Source organism: Caretta caretta, chromosome 12 (assembly GCF_965140235.1).
Source record: "Caretta caretta isolate rCarCar2 chromosome 12, rCarCar1.hap1, whole genome shotgun sequence".
In the NCBI taxonomy this organism is placed as follows: Eukaryota; Metazoa; Chordata; order Testudines; family Cheloniidae; genus Caretta; species Caretta caretta.
In genome coordinates, this window is record NC_134217.1 from 25924011 (window position 1) to 25942512 (window position 18502).

Genomic DNA, 18502 nt, shown 5'->3' on the forward strand with positions numbered 1-18502 from the left:
GCTATGTATTTGTGCTCTACCTAGCATCAGGGATTAATTTGTGCTGAGGCTTGCCGGGGCTCACCCTGGCCCCTCTTTTCATGCTGGGCACAGCTCCGGTACCTCTTCCATCAGTGGCATTTAGTAAGGCATGCAATTCTACACTGCATGCAAGGCGTGACCTTGCACTTACGGTGAGTGCGAGGTCATGTGATGCGGAGGATGCCATTTTGTTTCGCTTAAGCCCTGGCACTTCTTTCTTTACACATAAGCATTACCTAACACAACAGGCCCCCTTGGATTTGGGCCTCTCAGTCCTGTGAAAATAACAGCAGCAGCAACAACAGAACCTGCTATGATGTCACTGACTGAAATCTGACTTGGGTCAGCACAGATTGAAAGTCATTACTAACTGAATGAAATAGGTTTGGTGGTCTCGAAAGGTTTCAGCATCACAAAAGTCACTGTAACAAGTGCAATGCTTGTTGGCAGTCCCAGAGAGGACTGCCCTCTTTCCTGTGGGGGTGGTCCATGCAGGGCCAGGCTGAGAGGCATTGACAGTAATTTGTGGGGAGCTTGCTTTAATTCTGCTAGCTCTGAAACTCTTCTGTGGTTAGGTGCAGAGCTTCGTACTCCAGTCATATCAACATACATTCAAACATTTAATGGATAATCATAGATAGATCTAATACATAACTTCAAAAATGGGGGTGACCAGCTGTATCATATAGTACCTTCTATTACATTAGAAACATCTGCCAGTTCTACATTAGATGCTATGCAATCTACATATTTCCCGGTCAGGTCCTGTGTATTTCTAGGTCCCTGACTTTATTTCAAACGGGCTCAGATATGTATTATAACCATGTTTCACCATATCAATTTTATCTTGCTATGTGATTGCAGAGGCAAAACAGAGAATTTAAGTCAGGGGGGAAAAAAGATTGTTTCTTAAGTGAATTCCAACTCATGTGGTTTCTTTCATTTCACTTTAGGGTGTCTAAATGCATGTTTCCTGTCTGGCTACTGATTGTCTGCTCTTCCATTATTCAAGTGAGTGATATATTTTACACGTCGTGCTTGTATTGCATATTAGGTTTCTATGAACATTCATGCATTGCTTATGTTAATAACTTTACTATGGTACGTACTGCAAGACTCCATATACTAAATAACCTAGAAGTCAGACAATAAAAGGCACTTATAACAGAATGAATGTAAACTAATACAATATTCTATCATAAAGTATCGGATATAGTTCTTAAGGACAAAGAGGAAAGCAATATTAAACTCCAAAATTAACATTTATATACATCAATTAAATAAAACAACAACTTTTAGCTTTAAGAACAATTTTGTAATTCCCCACCCATCCACTCCCCATTGTTTCTAAACTCCTATGATGCAAAGTGCAGGGTAGATTTCTTATGCCATAAATCTGGGCTGTGCCTTTTAATAAGAGAAGAAACAGAAATTAGATTCTTTATTACTGGGTCTAGAGACATTTGTGGCTCGGCAACACCTATTGGGGCTGATTCTGACCTTGCTTACCAATGTAAGGCCCCAGTGCAGCAAAATCTTAAGCATATGACTAACTTTAAGTACAGGAGCTGTCCCACATGACTAGTCCCCCTATTCATGTGCTTAAAGTTAAACACATACTTAACAATCTTGCTGAATCAGGTCTCAGTTAGGAGCTACCCACTCAGTCAAGTTTACACTGAGGTAAGTTAGATCAGATGAAGTGTGCAGGGCCTGATTCTTCACTGTCATGCACCTAGTGAAGCCATTGTACAAAGTGGGTGTAAAATGCTACCAAATCAGAAATACTGCACTCAGGTGTAAATGGCTACATGTAACCCTCACGCCTCCTGGGTGTGGAGTTTTGTCCCATCTAGTGGCACCAAGATCACTTAGAAAGAGACAGAGAGATTAATGAGTCTGCTCTACAGCCTTAGCTATCAGGCACATGGCTTTTAGCCCATGCAGTAGAGGCTCATGCATTTAGCTTAGAGGGCCCAGGTTCGATCCCACCTGACGATGACTGGGGTCTGTTGGTATTACAAGTGGGGGCTTGTCTGGGATTTCAACTGGGAAGTCTCTGAAGCTCGGCATGTGCTTCCTCAGCTAGGGGAAGTATGTAACCCACACACCTCCAGAGTGTGGCATTCTGTCCCACCTATGACAATGAGACCACTTAGAGAGAGAGAGATTAATGAGTCTCTTCTACAGCCTTAGCTAACAGCCATATGGCTTTTAGCTCACGCATTTAGTTCCAGAGGTCCTGCCCACTGACAACAGGGGTGTGTAAAATGCTACCCACCCACTGACAACAGGGGTGTGTCGGTATTACATACACAAGATGCAATGCAGCAGAAGATGTGACCCAGAGAGCTTAGTTCTGGATATGCAGCAGTATCTGTAACAAAAAAAAAAGTCCTAATTGTGAAGCCTACCGAACACATCTTCCAACACAACTCTTATCCATGCCTACAAATGCTGAAGCCATAGCTCCTCATCATTGCCACATTTACCAACTCATGAAGTTGGTTATGGCCAGGTGGATGGTTTGGGAAGGACTGGAATCCAGTCTCACCAGAACAGGCTGAGTTCTAAACAATAGCAAACTGAACCCAAACTTCCATGAATTTGGGGTTAGCAACCATAATGTTACAGTGCTGTATTGTGATGTGATGTTGTTTGGCCCATGATATTATGACACAAATCTCCCCATATTACTGGCTCGGAAGAACCCTTAGCTTTGCAAACACTATTTGTGGGGCATGGGAAGAAGTTTAATTTGAACCTATTCCTGAAGCATATTGTGAACTGCCACACGTGTATACATCATGAGCAGAGGAGCTAAATATGATTATGAATGCTTTGAACACAATAAATCCATAATGCATTTGACCAAGGTGCACTTACTAATGCATCTGTTCTATAATTATGTAGAAAGAGAACAAGTTGATAAGGGAAATGACACAACAAGAGTAGAGAAGTATGGACACAAGTACGAAACACTGCAGGAGGTTAATGATGTAGAGCTGTCATAAATATAAAGGGAAGGGTAAACCCCTTTGAAATCCCTCCTGGCCAGGGGAAAGCTCCTCTCACCTGTAAAGGGTTAAGAAGCTAAAGGTAACCTCGCTGGCACCTGACCAAAATGACCAGTGAGGAGACAAGATACTTTCAAAAGCTGGGAGGAGGGAGAGAAACAAAGGGTCTGTGTCTGTCTGTATGCTGCTTTTGCCAGGGACAGAACAGGAATGGAGTCTTAGAACTTTTAGTAAGTAATCTAGCTAGGTATGTGTTAGATTATGATTTCTTTAAATGGCTGAGAAAAGAATTGTGCTGAATAGAATAACTATTTCTGTCTATGTATCTTTTTTGTAACAAGGTTTTGCCTAGAGGGGTTCTCTATGTTTTTGAATCTAATTACCCTGTAAGATATCTACCATCCTGATTTTACAGGGGGGATTTCTTTATTTCTATTTACTTCTATTTTTTATTAAAAGTCTTCTTGTAAAAAACTGAATGCTTTTTCATTGTTCTCAGATCCAAGGGTTTGGGTCTGTGGTCACCTATGCAAATTGGTGAGGCTTTTTATCCAACATTTCCCAGGAAAGGGGGGGTGCAAGTGTTGGGAGGATTGTTCATTGTTCTTAAGATCCAAGGGTCTGGGTCTGTAGTCACCGAGGCAAATTGGTGAGGCTTTTTACCAAACCTTGTCCAGGAAGTGGGGTGCAAGGTTTTGGGAAGTATTTTGGGGGGAAAGATGCGTCCAAACAGCTCTTCCCCAGTAACCAGTATTAGTTTGGTGGTGGTAGTGGCCAGTCCAAGGACGAGGGGTGGAATATTTTGTACCTTGGGGAAGTTTTGACCTAAGCTGGTAAAGATAAGCTTAGGAGGTTTTTCATGCAGGTCCCCACATCTGTACCCTAGAGTTCAGAGTGGGGGAGGAACCTTGACAGAGCTTATAGAGGTTAAAATAAATCTCTCTTACACACATACTGACAAAACATATTCTCTCTCTCACACTCACACACACACACACATGCACTTCCAATGGAAGAATATTTACTTCACTGACATCTCTTGATGTTAGGTATTGATATCTAGATATTAGTACCAAAGAGACACATGCTTGGTGACTTCTCCCCATCTCTAGTTATTAGTACTCCTGTATTCAGCAGGAAATGTTCTGTGTGTTTGTGAAGGGTTATAAGAGTGGTCCCTGCCTACTCAAGGCTTTCTTTCCCTCTCATAATTTAGATGAGGATTTTTTTATATTACTGTTCTGTGAATCATTTGTACTTTTTTGGATTTTTTTGTAATACATTCACCATCCATTAGAGTAGCAGTGTACATTACAATACAGTTCTCTGAGATTCAAGATTTGGCTATACCTTTTATATCTCTGTATTAGAATAATGAGCAGTAATAGTGTATATTCCTTTCTCAGTTTCTATTGCATATATAATTTGTTAATTCTAATTATCAAACAAATAAAAGGGTGTTACTTGTGATTTCAGTTTCTGTAGGATGGCATATACTCTATGTACACACACACACAGATTATAAAACACACATATGGACCCAATTTCACAGAGAAATTTTATACTGAAGACACTGCTACACCAGTACTGAGAAACAATGCTATGCATAGCAAGGAGTTCTGATGACATCATATTAACTAAACAGACTGAGCAAGGTGTGTTTATAGCCATATTCAGAGTTTTCCTGTTTTGCATTTTATATAAGATGGAATCCAAGAAGTCTGTAAAATACAACAAAGGAAAAGTCGTGTACAAGGCTACTCTGACATCTGTCAATCTAGGCATTATATTCATCATCATGATAGCTGACAGCTCTGACAATGAAGAGGTCTTCAAAACATTTATTGTGGTATATTGAGGACTGTGTTGCAATTGCAAGCTACCACTTTAAGGGCAGGGGAGGGGGAGAGAAGCAGTTTCTGGTTCTGTTGTCAGGCTAGGGAGCTAGGATCATAGTGACCAAAAGCTAATACTAAGAGGTGTTGAGAGCACACAGCTCCACTGATTTCAATGGAAGTTGTGGGCTCTCAGCACCTTTCAAAATCAGGTCCTATATGAGAACCTACTACCTTATCCTACTTGCTGCTAGAAGCAGGTTGAACCTTGGCTGAGACTAGCTGTTCTGTGTCAGGCCGCTGACAGTGACCATAAAGGAAGATGGATATGTAATAGGCTGGTCTATTTAGTTTGTTAACTTATAGCAAAATGATTGCCATTTCCATATCAGCTTCACATCTCTTATGAGCAGAGACGGATTAGAGTAACACCTTACAGACACTGCATTCACATTTATTCTCACTGAGGACACTGAACCCCATACTAATCTCTTTACACTGGTGTAAATCCAGAGTAACTCCACTAACTTCTATGGAGTCACATTGGTATCAATGAGATCAGAATCTGGGCCATGATCTTAAAGCAAGGGACATGTTGTCAGGAGAAAAATTAAATTAAGAAATATTTTCATTTGCTTTTGACAAAACTAAGAGGCTAAATCCTCTTTCACAGGTTTTCCACTGTTTTCCCACTGGCAGTGAAGAACACATTGAGGTACCTGAAAATTATGGTGGTTCATTCCCACTGTATCTGAAGAAGGTAGGAATCTAAATACTGTTTTATACAACCAACAAGGTGACAAATGGTAAAATACTTTAAACTTGAGCTAAAGACCTAATCAAGATTTCATTGGCCTGATCCTCATGTTCATTGGTGAAAATCTGGAGTACCTCCACCAAAATTAATGGAGTCATGCCGGGGCAAAACTGGCATGACGAAGAGGAGAGTCAGACTACTATGCCCTCTACCAATGGGCCATTGTATAATAGAACTTTTTTGCTATATATAGAAAAGTCAATTTAACTCTTTGTTTTCTGTCTGCTTTCTAATCCCTACTAGCTCTCTTCCATCCTCAGAGTATCCAGGAAACACAGGAGACAGCCATTGTCATGATATAAATATATATTGAATTGAATATATTTGTTTTTGGCAATCTGTTTTTTGCTCCATAGTGATTAACTATTTCAGCCATGTCTTGTGTTAGTGAAGTGGTTTGAAATTGGGAGTTCAATGTGAACAATAAAAGGGAAATTTTAATTTGCCTAAAGAGCAGAGAACTCAATAATAGAAATTTTCTATTTTTTTGTTGTTAATTTTATGAAAAAAAATGTTAAAATTTCCCATGGAAATGTCTAAATTTTTAGCAAAAAATAAAAAACTGAAAATGTTTCAACTAAAAAACAAGGGGTTGAAAGCTTGCATAATGTTTGATGAAGATAAAAAACGCTGACCCGAATCTGTAAGTAAACACCATTTACTGTAGTCACTCAGGTTAAATGTGTATTTTAAATAATCCAATGCCATATAGATATTCTTCTGATTAATGGATTCCAAAAAGTCATTCCCTAGAAATGGGGAAAAGACAAAACTGTAAGAAAATAAAAAGCTAAGTAATTTTAACACAAAAGTCAGAGAGCGCTTTACTGAAACAAAACAGGACCAGAAACTATCACTGATAGTTGCATTTGTTTTTTTTTTAAATTCATAATAACCTGTTTGAATTCAATAATTGATCTCTGTTAGAATAGCATTTTCTTTCATAGTCACAAGCACCATCTGCCATTTAATAAGTGTTTTCTGTGACTCAGTCTGTACTTAAATTGACTTCAAGCCATTTTATGGCTGCTGTTCTCTGCACCACCAACTAGGATGCTTTAAAGTCAGCTTTGATAGTCAGTAAAGATAAAGCCAGTATCAGCACAAAAATATGGGTATTTCCAGGCCTGAATCTTTGGTGACAAAGAACTACTTTGTCGATAGTAACAGCAGTACCACTTTCCAGAGCTAGTACCTTCTAAGGGCATGGACACATGGATTGGTGCCAGGGACAGAGACATTTTTAAAAATAAAAATATTAAGGGTCATATTTTCAGAGGGCCTGAAAAAATAAGCCTTGCATGTGCAACATGTAATGGTCATGGGGCTGTCTGAGTGCACAACTGTCCAGTTGTGTGTGCAAATTCAAGTTTTATGCATGCAAATGGATATGCCTGCAAATATTTGTAGGCATATTTTTGAAGACTGAAAATCTGTCCCCCAATTTTTATCAGAATAATTAGAGAATAATAAACTCATTATCTTATTGTGTGTCAAGATGCCTCCTCCTTGAAAAAACTTACAAAATGTACTTGTTTCTTGAAGCATTCGAGCTAATCCTGAATTTCCTACTTAGGCAAAATGTCCCCTAAAGTCACTGGATGTTTTGCCTGAGTAAGTAAAGAAAGAATGAGGCCCTTAGTGACTGGACTCTGGGTTTATCTGTGTATTATTCTTGTTTGTATCTTCAGATTTTAAGCCCTGCATTTTGAGATCTATGGATGAAAAGTGCTATATAAGAGCTAGATATTCTTCTTCTTCTTGAGACAGGGGTTTATTTGTTCGACACAGATCAGCTGTTGCACAGTGCCATGTCCATGTGCAGCTCTATATAAAGAATAAGAATTTGTAGTAGTACCAGAACAGGAGCCAAAAAGCAAAAGAAATTAAAAACAAATATTAATTTAAAACCATGCAACTGTTTAACATCGTCCCCCAGCCAGAATCCCCATCTGACTAGTGTGAATTTGCAAATGAGGATTGCTCTGGGTCCATGGTGGGGAAGGCCATTCCTGGATACATGTCGAGTGTTGGGCTACACAAGAGCTCCCCTGTCAGAAGAGCAGAGCCTTCTTCATTTGCATCATTCCCCAGTGTGCCCCTCTGCCTTTCCGACTTGCTAGCTCACCACAGCCTCCCATTTTGAAAGTGGAACCTGGGGATTCAAAACTCTCCCAGATACAAATGTCACTTCCGGATGACAATACTCTCCTGGTATCCAGTGGTAAAAGACCTCCCCAACTTCTGCCTGCCCCACAGATGTGTTGTGCTGTTTGGGCCATGTGGAGTGGTGAACTTCCATGAGTATCCGTGGAATCTGAGCATGAACTAAGAAGAATTAATGGCCCTTGGTGGCCAGCTATTAAAAATGGCAGGCATCACGGTTTGAGTATTAGTATCTGTGAACCCCAAATGGAAAATAAGATGCATCTATTAGGAGTAAAATGTTTTCTCCCCTTTTGCTTTGCACTAAAATACTCCCTTGATTACCTGATTTCCAACTTCAGATAAACATCACGCTCAATGGCCAGGTTGACATTCAGTTGGCTGGAAATGAAGAAGGCCTATTTGGAATAGATCCAGAGTCTGGCATTCTGTACGTCAATAGACCGCTGGACCGGGAGAAACAAGCTTTCTACACCCTTCAGGTATGGCACATTCCAATGGCACAAGCCCCATCTCATCTCACTGCCCTACTACACATCCCCCAGCTGTCTAATACCATTAATGCCATTTGTTCTGTTGGCAGTAAATATTGCCAGACACCAAAAGGAAAAAACTCAAGGACAAATTCCTAAGACCTTCCCTCAGTTTTTATTCAGCCCTTACATTGGCAAACTCCCATGGAAATAAACAGAAGCTATGGGTGCTCTCAGCCCCTCTGAAATCATTTAGGCCATTCATTTAGGTGCCTAAATTTGAATTAAATAACTAATGGCCCTGGACTTGGGGGCCGAGACTGTGTCCTCCTTGTTTCTGACTCCATGAGGGTCTGTCACTCTTCTTTGAATCCATTTACAGAATAAATGCATTAAATCTAGTCTGCTCCAATTGATTCAGCATTTACACAAAGTAAAGCTTATGTACAGAGTCCGTTTACACACTGAGCCTTACAAAACTGCATTAGCGCACTGTGCATTAATACATTTATTACTGGCGCAATGAGTTTACTTTGTACCACCTTTTACAGCTGTTTGGGCCAGATCTGGTGGGTTACTGAGCACCTGTTGAGAACTGACAACCTCCACTGAGTTCTACAGAAGTTACAGTAGCTCAGCACCATATCTAGCCTTTCCTAAGAAACCATCTGGGCTGCTTCCAGCTGGTTCTTCCTGGCCCAATCCCCTTCTCTCTAACATGTGCTGTGCTCCTAACATGAGTTTTTATTTATCCTTCTTCAGATTCATCAAAAGTATCTAACATCCCTCACTGCTGTTCTAATCCCTCAACCCTGATCCAGAGACCACCTCCCAGTGTGGCTGATGCATAAGCCTGTTTTCTGTAGGGCAGAGAATGTACTTTTTCCCACGCAGGGGTTTGGTGATGTAAATGTGTATTTGTGACAAGCTGAAGTTAGACAATCATTTCAATAGACTGCCCAGCAGTAAAAGAGCTGGGCTGTTTTCTGCATATGAAATGGGAATGCCATTTAATACAGATATCAGGATGTCTGTCCACACAGCCTTCTTTCTGGACAACCCACAGGGCCAGATTGTGGCTAGCCCTGTCTGGGTGCAGAAGAGGGTGCAAGGAACTCTCTCCCATTGTTCACCTAGTCAGGGACAACCACAGTCCCCAAACTTGTGCTTCCTGAGGGGCTGTTAGCACTAGTGACAGTGGTGCAAAATACCTTGAAAGGCCTGGGGCGCATGGAGTGAAGGCAAGGCCGTGCTCCCCTTCCCCTTCTGCACTGGCTGGGGACCTAAGTCAACAGAAGAGCAGTGTATACTGCATCCTCACAAAAAGAAGTACAGCAGCTGTCTCCGATCAACCTCTCCCCACAGCCTCCAGAGGCATATTGTCTATGTCAGCACTGAGCCAGAGGTCACCATTCTTTATCATATAAACCTCTATGTTATGTTTTGTTTCTTTCTGTTGCATTTTGAGTATTGCCCTCTACTGGATAGAATGAGAACTGGTCTGAGTGTCATAGACCCCATACTGCTAACAGCTAATGGAGATTCTCCTTCAGTTCAAGTGCTAGTAGCCTGTGCCTTCAGTGCAGGAGTATTTCGGTCCAATCCCCATTGCTGCAATGAAGTCAGAGGTGGCCACAATGAGCATCACATTTGTCACTAAGAAATCATAGCTGGCTGGTGTATACACAGGGTATATTAATCTTACTGTCATGTGACAACAGTAAAGAATCACAACTTTCTTCTAACACTGAACAAGGAACTTTAAATAAACCTACTGTAGTTTCCCACTGCTTCTGCCTAGAACCTTCCTCAGCACCCCTCCCTCTTGGCTTCACGTTACAGATTTACAGAAACAGTACACATACCCTCACACTAACCTTAAAAGGCAGCATGTGCAAATGAGTACTATTGAAGTACGTGTTCTTTTAAAATCAGATGACTGTAAAAGATGAAGAGAAGCAGCTGGTTTTTAACCCTGTAACCATAACAATAGCAGTAAAAGATGAAAATGACAACATGCCAGTCTTGACTGAGGATATGTTCCCTGGAATTCTTAGCAAAGGGACAAAGCAAGGTAACAGTGACCTCCCTGACTCCTTTCTGTTAAGATCTGTTTCATTGTTACTTTCCTCCGCCACTTGACTCATGCCAAGGTCTTTATACACTGCATGTGCTAATCTTGGTACATTTGATGAAATGTTCCATTTTTAAGACCATCCATTTATATAAATTGTATCATGTTTGTATTAGAAACAACTCAGAGATTATCTGCTCTCTGAGGACGAGGGAGCTAGAGGGAAAATGAACAAGTACAAAATGGCTTCCCTCCTTAGAGATAACCATAACCATACGTGTGGATGTGAGAAGCTAAGTGCCTTTCTCTTTGGGATTAGCACATTCTTTTTATTTGCCATTTGGCCGATATATATGCAGTAAACAAGAGAGAAAATATAGAAACCACATGACTGCTTGTTCCATAGCCTTTTGCACAGGGCTGCTGTGTAGTTGCTTTCAGATGTCAGTACAAAGCTTCCTGATCACTGATGCTCAGTAGTGAAATGTCAGGGAGGAGATAAGCAGGCTAAAAGGAGCCTATCTTAGAAGCTAGACTGTTCTATCATTAGTTTTATAGATAAACTTCACAACGTATTTTTAAACAACAAACGTTATTGTCTAGCTGAGCATAAAGTCATAAAGAGAACATTTTTAAAATGGAACCCAAGGTAATTTTAGGGCTTTCCTGCAGGGAGTCAGAAAGTTTGACATGGTTAAGCCATCAACTTAATCTGCCTATGCATCTAACTCCTCGTGTCAACAAAGACCTTTTAATGTGATCTACACTATCAGAAACACAGAGAAAGGTTTCCTGAAAATTTACTTCCTCCAAAGTCAGGCACCTCAGTGAAATGAGATATCTTCCAAGAGATACATCATGATGGCATGAGATGACAAGGGGCTGGACTAGATGACCTCTTGAAGTTCCTTCTAGCCCTAAATTTCTATGATTCTATGAAACAGGGGCCAAACTCAGCTCTCATAGACACTAGTGCAACCCCACCTTGGCTCAGCATCTCCACTGAGTACATGCAAGTTGCACTGGGACATCTCATGAGCTGTGATACCTTGTGGTAGACGTTGAGGTACTTTGTGCTTACAGCCTCTCAACTGATGATCTCAACGTGCTTCGCAAACATTAAACCTCACAACTCCCCTGTGGAAGAGCTGAGTGAAACCAAGACACAGTGGGTAAGTGTCCCAGATCAGGCACCTTGAACTGAGGTATCCAACATTAGTGGACACTTCTGAACACTTAGGCCTAAATTGCTCGCCCAGTACCACAGAGAGGGCCAAGATCAGAAAAGATGAGTAAGTGAGTTCCCCTTACACGAACAGACTCCCTTAGCACTACCTACATTCACTCTACTGAGGCCAAAGTAGGAGTAACCCCCACCCTACTTTAACTTATGGTTCTGGCTCCTCGGTGCATAAGGATTGGTCTTGAGAAGATTTTTTTAAAAAAAATTAAATTTTAAGCTTCAAGTGGTGACAGGGCAAGTTGTATTTTAACGTTAGCCGGTTGAGGTGAACCCCAAAGGGGGAGTTTATGGGTCGCTTCTATCTGCTAATGTGTGTTAAAATACACCTTGTCCTTTCTACAGTAAAGTTTAAAAGGGTGTTTGGTAACATGTTTTAAAAAACACCGCTCATCCTTGCCTAACATACCATAAGAGGATCTAGGGTAAACACTGAGGTGGTTCTCCACTGACTTTACCCCCTGCAAATTGAGAGCAAAGGGGGTGTAAAAAAGCTCCCATCTAAGAAAGGCAGCATTTTATGCTAATACAGGTGTCAGTCAGGACACCAGCTAAGAGGCAGTGGTACTTACACTACTGAAAATCAGCTGTAGCTCCATTGAACTCCATTGGCTTATATTGCTGTAAAGCAGGTGTAAATAAGAGGAGAATAAGGCCCTTAATTAATAATATAATTTCTTTGTCTTAAATCTGTAGTTGCCTTAAGTGTGACAGCTTCCTCAATGCATTCATTTGGGTTGCTTTGGTTGTGTTGCTTTGTATCATATCCCAGGAGTGGATTCTTGACAGCAGCATTCTTTGTATTGTAGAATGTTATAAAAAGTTTGGAGTGCATTTCCATATGATTGCGAGAGACATGGAAGCAATCTCATGCCGCAGTAACAGGTTTCATAGTGTGAAGACTAAATGAGTTTTAATGGGTACTTGTCATATGCTACAATTTGTCACAAAAACTGAGGACTGAGGAAAACAGGCAGAGAACTAAACTACTGCAATCCGAATGCATTACTGGCATTTAACCAAACAGCACTTTCCTGGTTCTACTTTCTCATTTTTATTAGTCCAACTGTTAACCCTTATGCTACTATAGTTTCCCCCACTACACGGTAACAGGAACATAGCAGAAGTATAGAGTCAGATAGCTCGCACCGCTCATCCCCGGGAATGATCCTTAAAGACATTATTGGACCATCATTATGACTTATCCAGGAAGGGAGCTAGGTCAGTGGGCAGGAGGTTGGGTCTCTGTCAATGTCTGTCTGTGTTTGTTAACCCGCCAAATGACTGTGATGACAGTGTGACATCAGCACTTTATGAATACTGATTGTATAATCCATGAACCAATTCCTGCTCTCCACTCTCTGTATTACCCCACTTACACAAGGGGTAAAACTAGGGCAGAACTTGGCTCTAGTTTGACCACTGCTTAAAGATAGTCAGCTCTGGTGTTTTTGAGTCAGGCCTCAAAAAGAATGCGATTGTCTTAAAAATCAAAAGATTAAAAATAAAATAATAATAAATAATAATACTGGGTGTGTGCAGGGTTATATTTGCCTTCCAGTTTCTGAGCCTTTAGGGTGCACTTAGGTCACATTTTCAAACTTGTCTTGGCCACCATGCATGCTAGACATTTTATTTTTTCCCCACTAAAAGCTCAGAGTCTCACCTGATCAAACGCTTCCAGGGGTCGGTGCTTTAAGAAAAACACCAACTACAGTGTGGGCTGGAAACACAGAACCTGTAAAACAGGGATCCTAAGGAATGTTGTGAGGTTTAACTCATTGGTTGTACAGCACTCCAAGTGCCTTGTGTAGAAGGTGCTACACAACTGCAAATCATTTATTATTCCAGCTCATATATGGTAGCCATCTGAAGGATCCATGGGATTTAAAATCTTAATTGATGTAAGTTTACAAAAGAAATTATTATACTAGCGTGAATACCCAAAGCCAGGTTAAATAAAGCAACGGAGGGGAAGTTGCACACACTATACTTACGCTGTCGCCTTCACATGAAAAAAAAGTAATTCATGTATAAAATGTCTATAGTCACAACACAGTTAAATTGGTTATAGATGGGAAGAGTCAAGCTAAGGAAGGAGAATTGAAATTCTGCGATAGAAAGCATTTTTCATGTTGAATTAAAATGTTGTTTTAGATAAACCTTTGTGCCACCAAACCCAATCTGTGATCTTTCTAAATCCAGGAACGTCTTTCATGAGTGTCAGTGCTATTGACTTGGATGACCCTTCCACACCAAATGCTGATCTACGGTATAAAATCCTCACTCAGACTCCAAGCCAACCCTCAGAGAATATGTTCCAGGTAGATTCAAGGACAGGGGGTATTTCATTATCTGCAGAAGGTAAGATACCGCTGGGTAGCTTTGTCCTTTGTATTGAAGTGTCTGAATAATTCCGGTCCTTAAGGTTGAAGGGCCCGAGGTCAGTTGCCTCCTTTTGTGTGCATACATGTGGAAAGCAAGCAGGCACTCCTTTTGAGAGCCGGCACCTACATTGTTTATGTACCAATAGACTGGAAAGCCTCATTGGATATGCAAGGCTATTTCACACATAACTCACGCCGCTGATAAGGCTTCTGGATAGTCAAATTTCTACACAATGGAAAAGTAACAGAGTGCAATATCCACTCCATGATGGAACTCCTTGTAAAATTTTTATATATTACATTTCCACGAGCTTCCACTACCTTTGACAAAGTAGGGAAGCCCCTTCCAAGAGTCGCTGCCAAAACTCTGATTCAGATTTTTAAATCATCTAAATAATGCCAATCTAATCCGATCACATTACTCATTTTAGTATCACTTCATCATAACCTCCAAATTGAGTAGATCATCTACTATCCTGGGTGGAATCCCTGCTTTTGGCTTCCAGTTGCCTTTCAACTGTGCCACCAGACTACCCAGAGATATTGCCGTACTGTACGAAACTATTTAATCACACAGATTTCTACCTGGCTTGTGATTAAAATGCTTTCTGCATGGAACCAGGTTTTATTTTGTACTAGATTTTTCTGAAGCTGCAGATTATAAAATACAGCTGAGCACTTAAACATTGTTATCCTTGAAAAATACAGCCAGTTGCTTTGTGTACACCCACATACTGCATGACCGGTAATGACAGGCTGTACTCTTGGTTTTGTAGTGCAATGAACGGTCCTTTAGAAATTCACTTTGTGCACATACCAGCAGTCATCATGAACTGGATGAAACAGGCTACAAAGACTAAGCCCATGTGAATGTAACAGTCAGAAAAATCAGGAAAGTGCAGCTAAATTAAGTCAACACAAATGGAGAGGGGATTAAATCAATCTTTACAGCTTTTTTAAACCCATAATTTGATTCATGGCACAAATTGTACCTAACCTATTATTTGATATCAATGGGGAGTGGGGAACCAAATGGCTTAAGAGAAAAATAACTCTTGTAAAAAGCCTAGAAGAAAATGGAATAATATTAAATGTTGGCAAAGAGAAGTCCTTAATAGGTTAAATGTCTACTGCTCCCCCACATCAGAATACCTAGCTTTAAAGTTTTTTCATTCCATGCTACAACAGCTGAAGAAGGAATCTCCTTGTGTGGTTTCAAAGGATATTACTCTTAGCAGGTCCTGCTGGCTTAGACTTTCCTTTTTTTTTCTAACTGCCATGTGTTGTAGAATATTGTCTAACCAAAGAGACTATTTCCATGATTTTAATTAAAGTATGAAGATAGCTTATTATAGAGCAAAATTCCCTCAAAATACAGGAATAAATATAGCAGCAAGTAGAAAATAACAAAAATAAGAAAGAGATCGTCGGGCCAGATTTACAGAGGCCTGCATGAGCAAAGGTACAATTGTTTCAACAACACATACAAATGTTTGCATCAGAACTGCTTAAGAAGCTGCAATAGCTGGTCATTTGTGCACGGCGTTACTGAAGTAGTACAGTGAATGCACATCGTTTAGGTGTTCAAATGCAAGACCTAGGTCTGAAAACCAGGCCCTAGTTGTACTTATTACTTTTAGTTTTACATTTTCAAATGCTAGACAGGAGTTGCTACTGTATGTAAAGTGCACTTGAAAGCAAACCCAAGGCTAGATAGTAGCTCTGTTTCCATGAGACTGGGGTTCAAGAGCTGCCTTGAAAAATAGTGAGGGGTCATCTCTGAGGAGAGCTCTTGTCTGCATCTTAGATCAAAGCTAAAGGTCACAGGGGCAGTCAGGAAACATAGAGACCAACCATGGAGATTTGTTTGCTTGACTTATGTCTGAGCTCTGTTTTAATTAGACTAATCAAAATGTGCGTATTGAGTCCAGCAGCAAACCCATAATGAGGCAGGGTCAGCTGAACTGAGGCTGAGAGCCATATGGAGGTATCTATTCAAGCACTGTTCCCAAAGTGTCTGAAATACATTTTATAGGGAATTGACTTTTATTGTGCTAAAAAGAGTTTAGTTATGGAACACAGCCACCTTAAACAGAGACCAGGGGAAGCAGGCTGAGGAACCCAGACTTCCATTTTATTTATTTATTTGACTCCTGGTCCTATTCTTTTTCCTACTGAAAAAGCAACCTGAGATAAGCCTTAGGGCCTCTGGTGTGGGGCAAGGTGCTGCCTCTGCCTCTCCCCAGGACCCCTAACAGTCCTGCTCCTTGGAGTCACAGCCTGCTTCACTCAAGCACTCAGGGGCAGCCCTTTCAAGTATTGGCTGGTTTTGGTTGGGATCACTTGTGGGTTTAGACCCTCATGTCCAACTTGACAGAGTTGTAGGGCAGGAAGGGCTGTTTAAAGTAAATCTGGGGGCCCGTGCAAAGCCGGCCTCTACTAAAAGGCCCAAAAGTCAATGTGTGAACTTCTCCTCCCCTACCTGCTCCATACTTCCCTGCCACCCCAGCAAGGGAGACTCATTTGCACATAGACTGGGATGGTGGTAAGGTAATAACAGATGGGTTCGGATCTGGAGTGTGGGTGTGTGAAGGGAGTTAGGGAAGGAGGAAATGGTGGTTTTCTTTTAAAGAAGAATAATGGGGGGAAACGTGTGACACACTCCAGCCAGGGCTGCACTATAGTGAGAAACATCCTGAAGTTATTCCCCCACAAAGCTGTTGGTCAGCATGAAGCAAATTGGCATCAACCCCTTTCAGCACTAGAGTGTGAGCAGCAAACATCACACCAATGGATGGTGGGGGCCAAAGGCCCTAGGACCCAACATAGCTCAAGATGTGGCAGCACTGGGTGAATGGGCCCTAGTGACCGGGAACAGGATAGTCCTAATGAGAGCCACTGGAAGCCTTTTACCCTGACTTTCTGCAATGGGATGAAGTCATGTGCTACATCGCACACGGCACCGTCAGTCTGTCATGGGAAATTTGTGGAACACATTGCAGGTAAGTGATGGAAAATTTAGATGGAAATTAGGCCCGGCCCTGAGCAGAATAGGTGAGTCACCTTGAATTCTTCCCTGGCTCCAACTCTCATTTTTCCCTGTCACCTACCTCCCTGCCACATCCCTCCCCAGGGAGTTCAAATGCATCATCTCCCTCCCTTGGCAGGTTCTTCTACAGTCTGCGGCTCTTGGATGGTCTGCCCCAGGCAGTACAGCTTCCTGTGGCTTTCAGCAGCAGAAACCACCTCTGAGAGAAGATTTAACAGAAAGTATCCCACCACTACCAGCAACAAAAGCTATCAGGGATACAGTGTACTTACCGCTTACCACCTGCAGGGGAAGCAGAGGTGGCACTTCTACCCCTGACTTTGTGGGAATGGCGAAGCTGAAGTTAGTGTTCTGTGAGTTATGGGGGGAGGGATATAGAAAGTCACGAAATCCCGACCCCCACTGCAAACTAACTGGCCTAATCGTTTGGCCTAACCTACCAAAGAAGAGGGGACAGTTTTCATGTCCCCTGTCCAGTTTTCATGTTTCTGATGAAGGATATAAAGATGTCTTTGACAAGATTCTCTTTATTTGCAGGTAGCTCTTTGCTAGACTCATCCCAGGTCAGCAATTATAAACTAGTTGTGCAAGTCAAAGACCTGGGAAATCAGTCTCTGGGATATCGTGCATTAGCGAACATTGAAATTGCAGTTGTGGAGAACACCTGGATAACCCCAAGTCCCGTTCTCCTTCAAGAACACCTAAATGTGACTTATCCAAAGAAAATTTCAAAGGTGAGTCAAGGGAGCAGATTTTTCAAATTCATGTTACTTGGCTGAATTAACATCACACCCCTTAGAACTATTTCTGAGAGCTCTCCTGAATTAGTAGGATAGACTTTGATCCTACAAACTCTTATGCATGTGAGCAACCTTGGGTATATGAATAGTCCCATTAAACTCAATATTACTACTTACATGTGTACTTACAGACTGCAGCCATGGAGTGTAGCTTCCTTATGAAAGTATTGTTATGGTCAGAAATCTAAAAAGCCAAAGTAAACCAGAATGGCAGCAGGCTGAGTTTAATTGGGAGTATAGTACTGAAAAGGGTTATTCTGTGATCTTAAAGTGATGACTGATGGATGTGTGCTTCCTCCATGCCATAGTATTAAACACCCATTGGTTTTTCAGACTGCCATATCTATTTATCAAAGTGTCAAAGCTCAACACCAGTGTTTGCCATTCATACCTCTACACACACAATAGCTGATATCACTGTTGGATTGCCCCAACTTTCTTCATCCAAACCTGCCTGATTTCCTGTAAAGCTCTCCCCATTCCAGCAATGCTAGAAATGCAGCACTGTTGCTGTGTAATGTACGGACAGAAACCTGCTGTTGCTCTGTTTACTGGAACTCTGAAGGGAATCCCTCAGGAATGAACAGAAGAAGAGGGTAAAAAAAGTTGCTTAAAATAACATT

General features: G+C 41.3%; 1 protein-coding gene across 3 annotated transcripts in view; it reads left to right on the forward strand.

The window, feature by feature from the left end:
- Positions 1-978: 978 nt before the first annotated feature.
- CDH16 (cadherin 16) overlaps positions 979-18502 on the forward strand; it is a 52850-nt gene continuing 35326 nt past the window's right edge. The window contains exons 1-6 of one of the 3 annotated variants that reach the window (XM_075118421.1): positions 979-1032; positions 5547-5633; positions 8198-8338; positions 10265-10403; positions 13849-14007; positions 17617-17813. In XM_075118421.1, the coding sequence (XP_074974522.1) occupies positions 988-1032; positions 5547-5633; positions 8198-8338; positions 10265-10403; positions 13849-14007; positions 17617-17813 (768 nt within the window). In that variant the 5' untranslated portion in view covers positions 979-987. Of the gene's footprint in view, positions 1033-5546; positions 5634-8197; positions 8339-10264; positions 10404-11553; positions 11576-13848; positions 14008-17616; positions 17814-18502 lie in introns of those variants that run through there. The other 2 variants (XM_075118422.1, XM_075118423.1) reach the window with 2 other exon arrangements.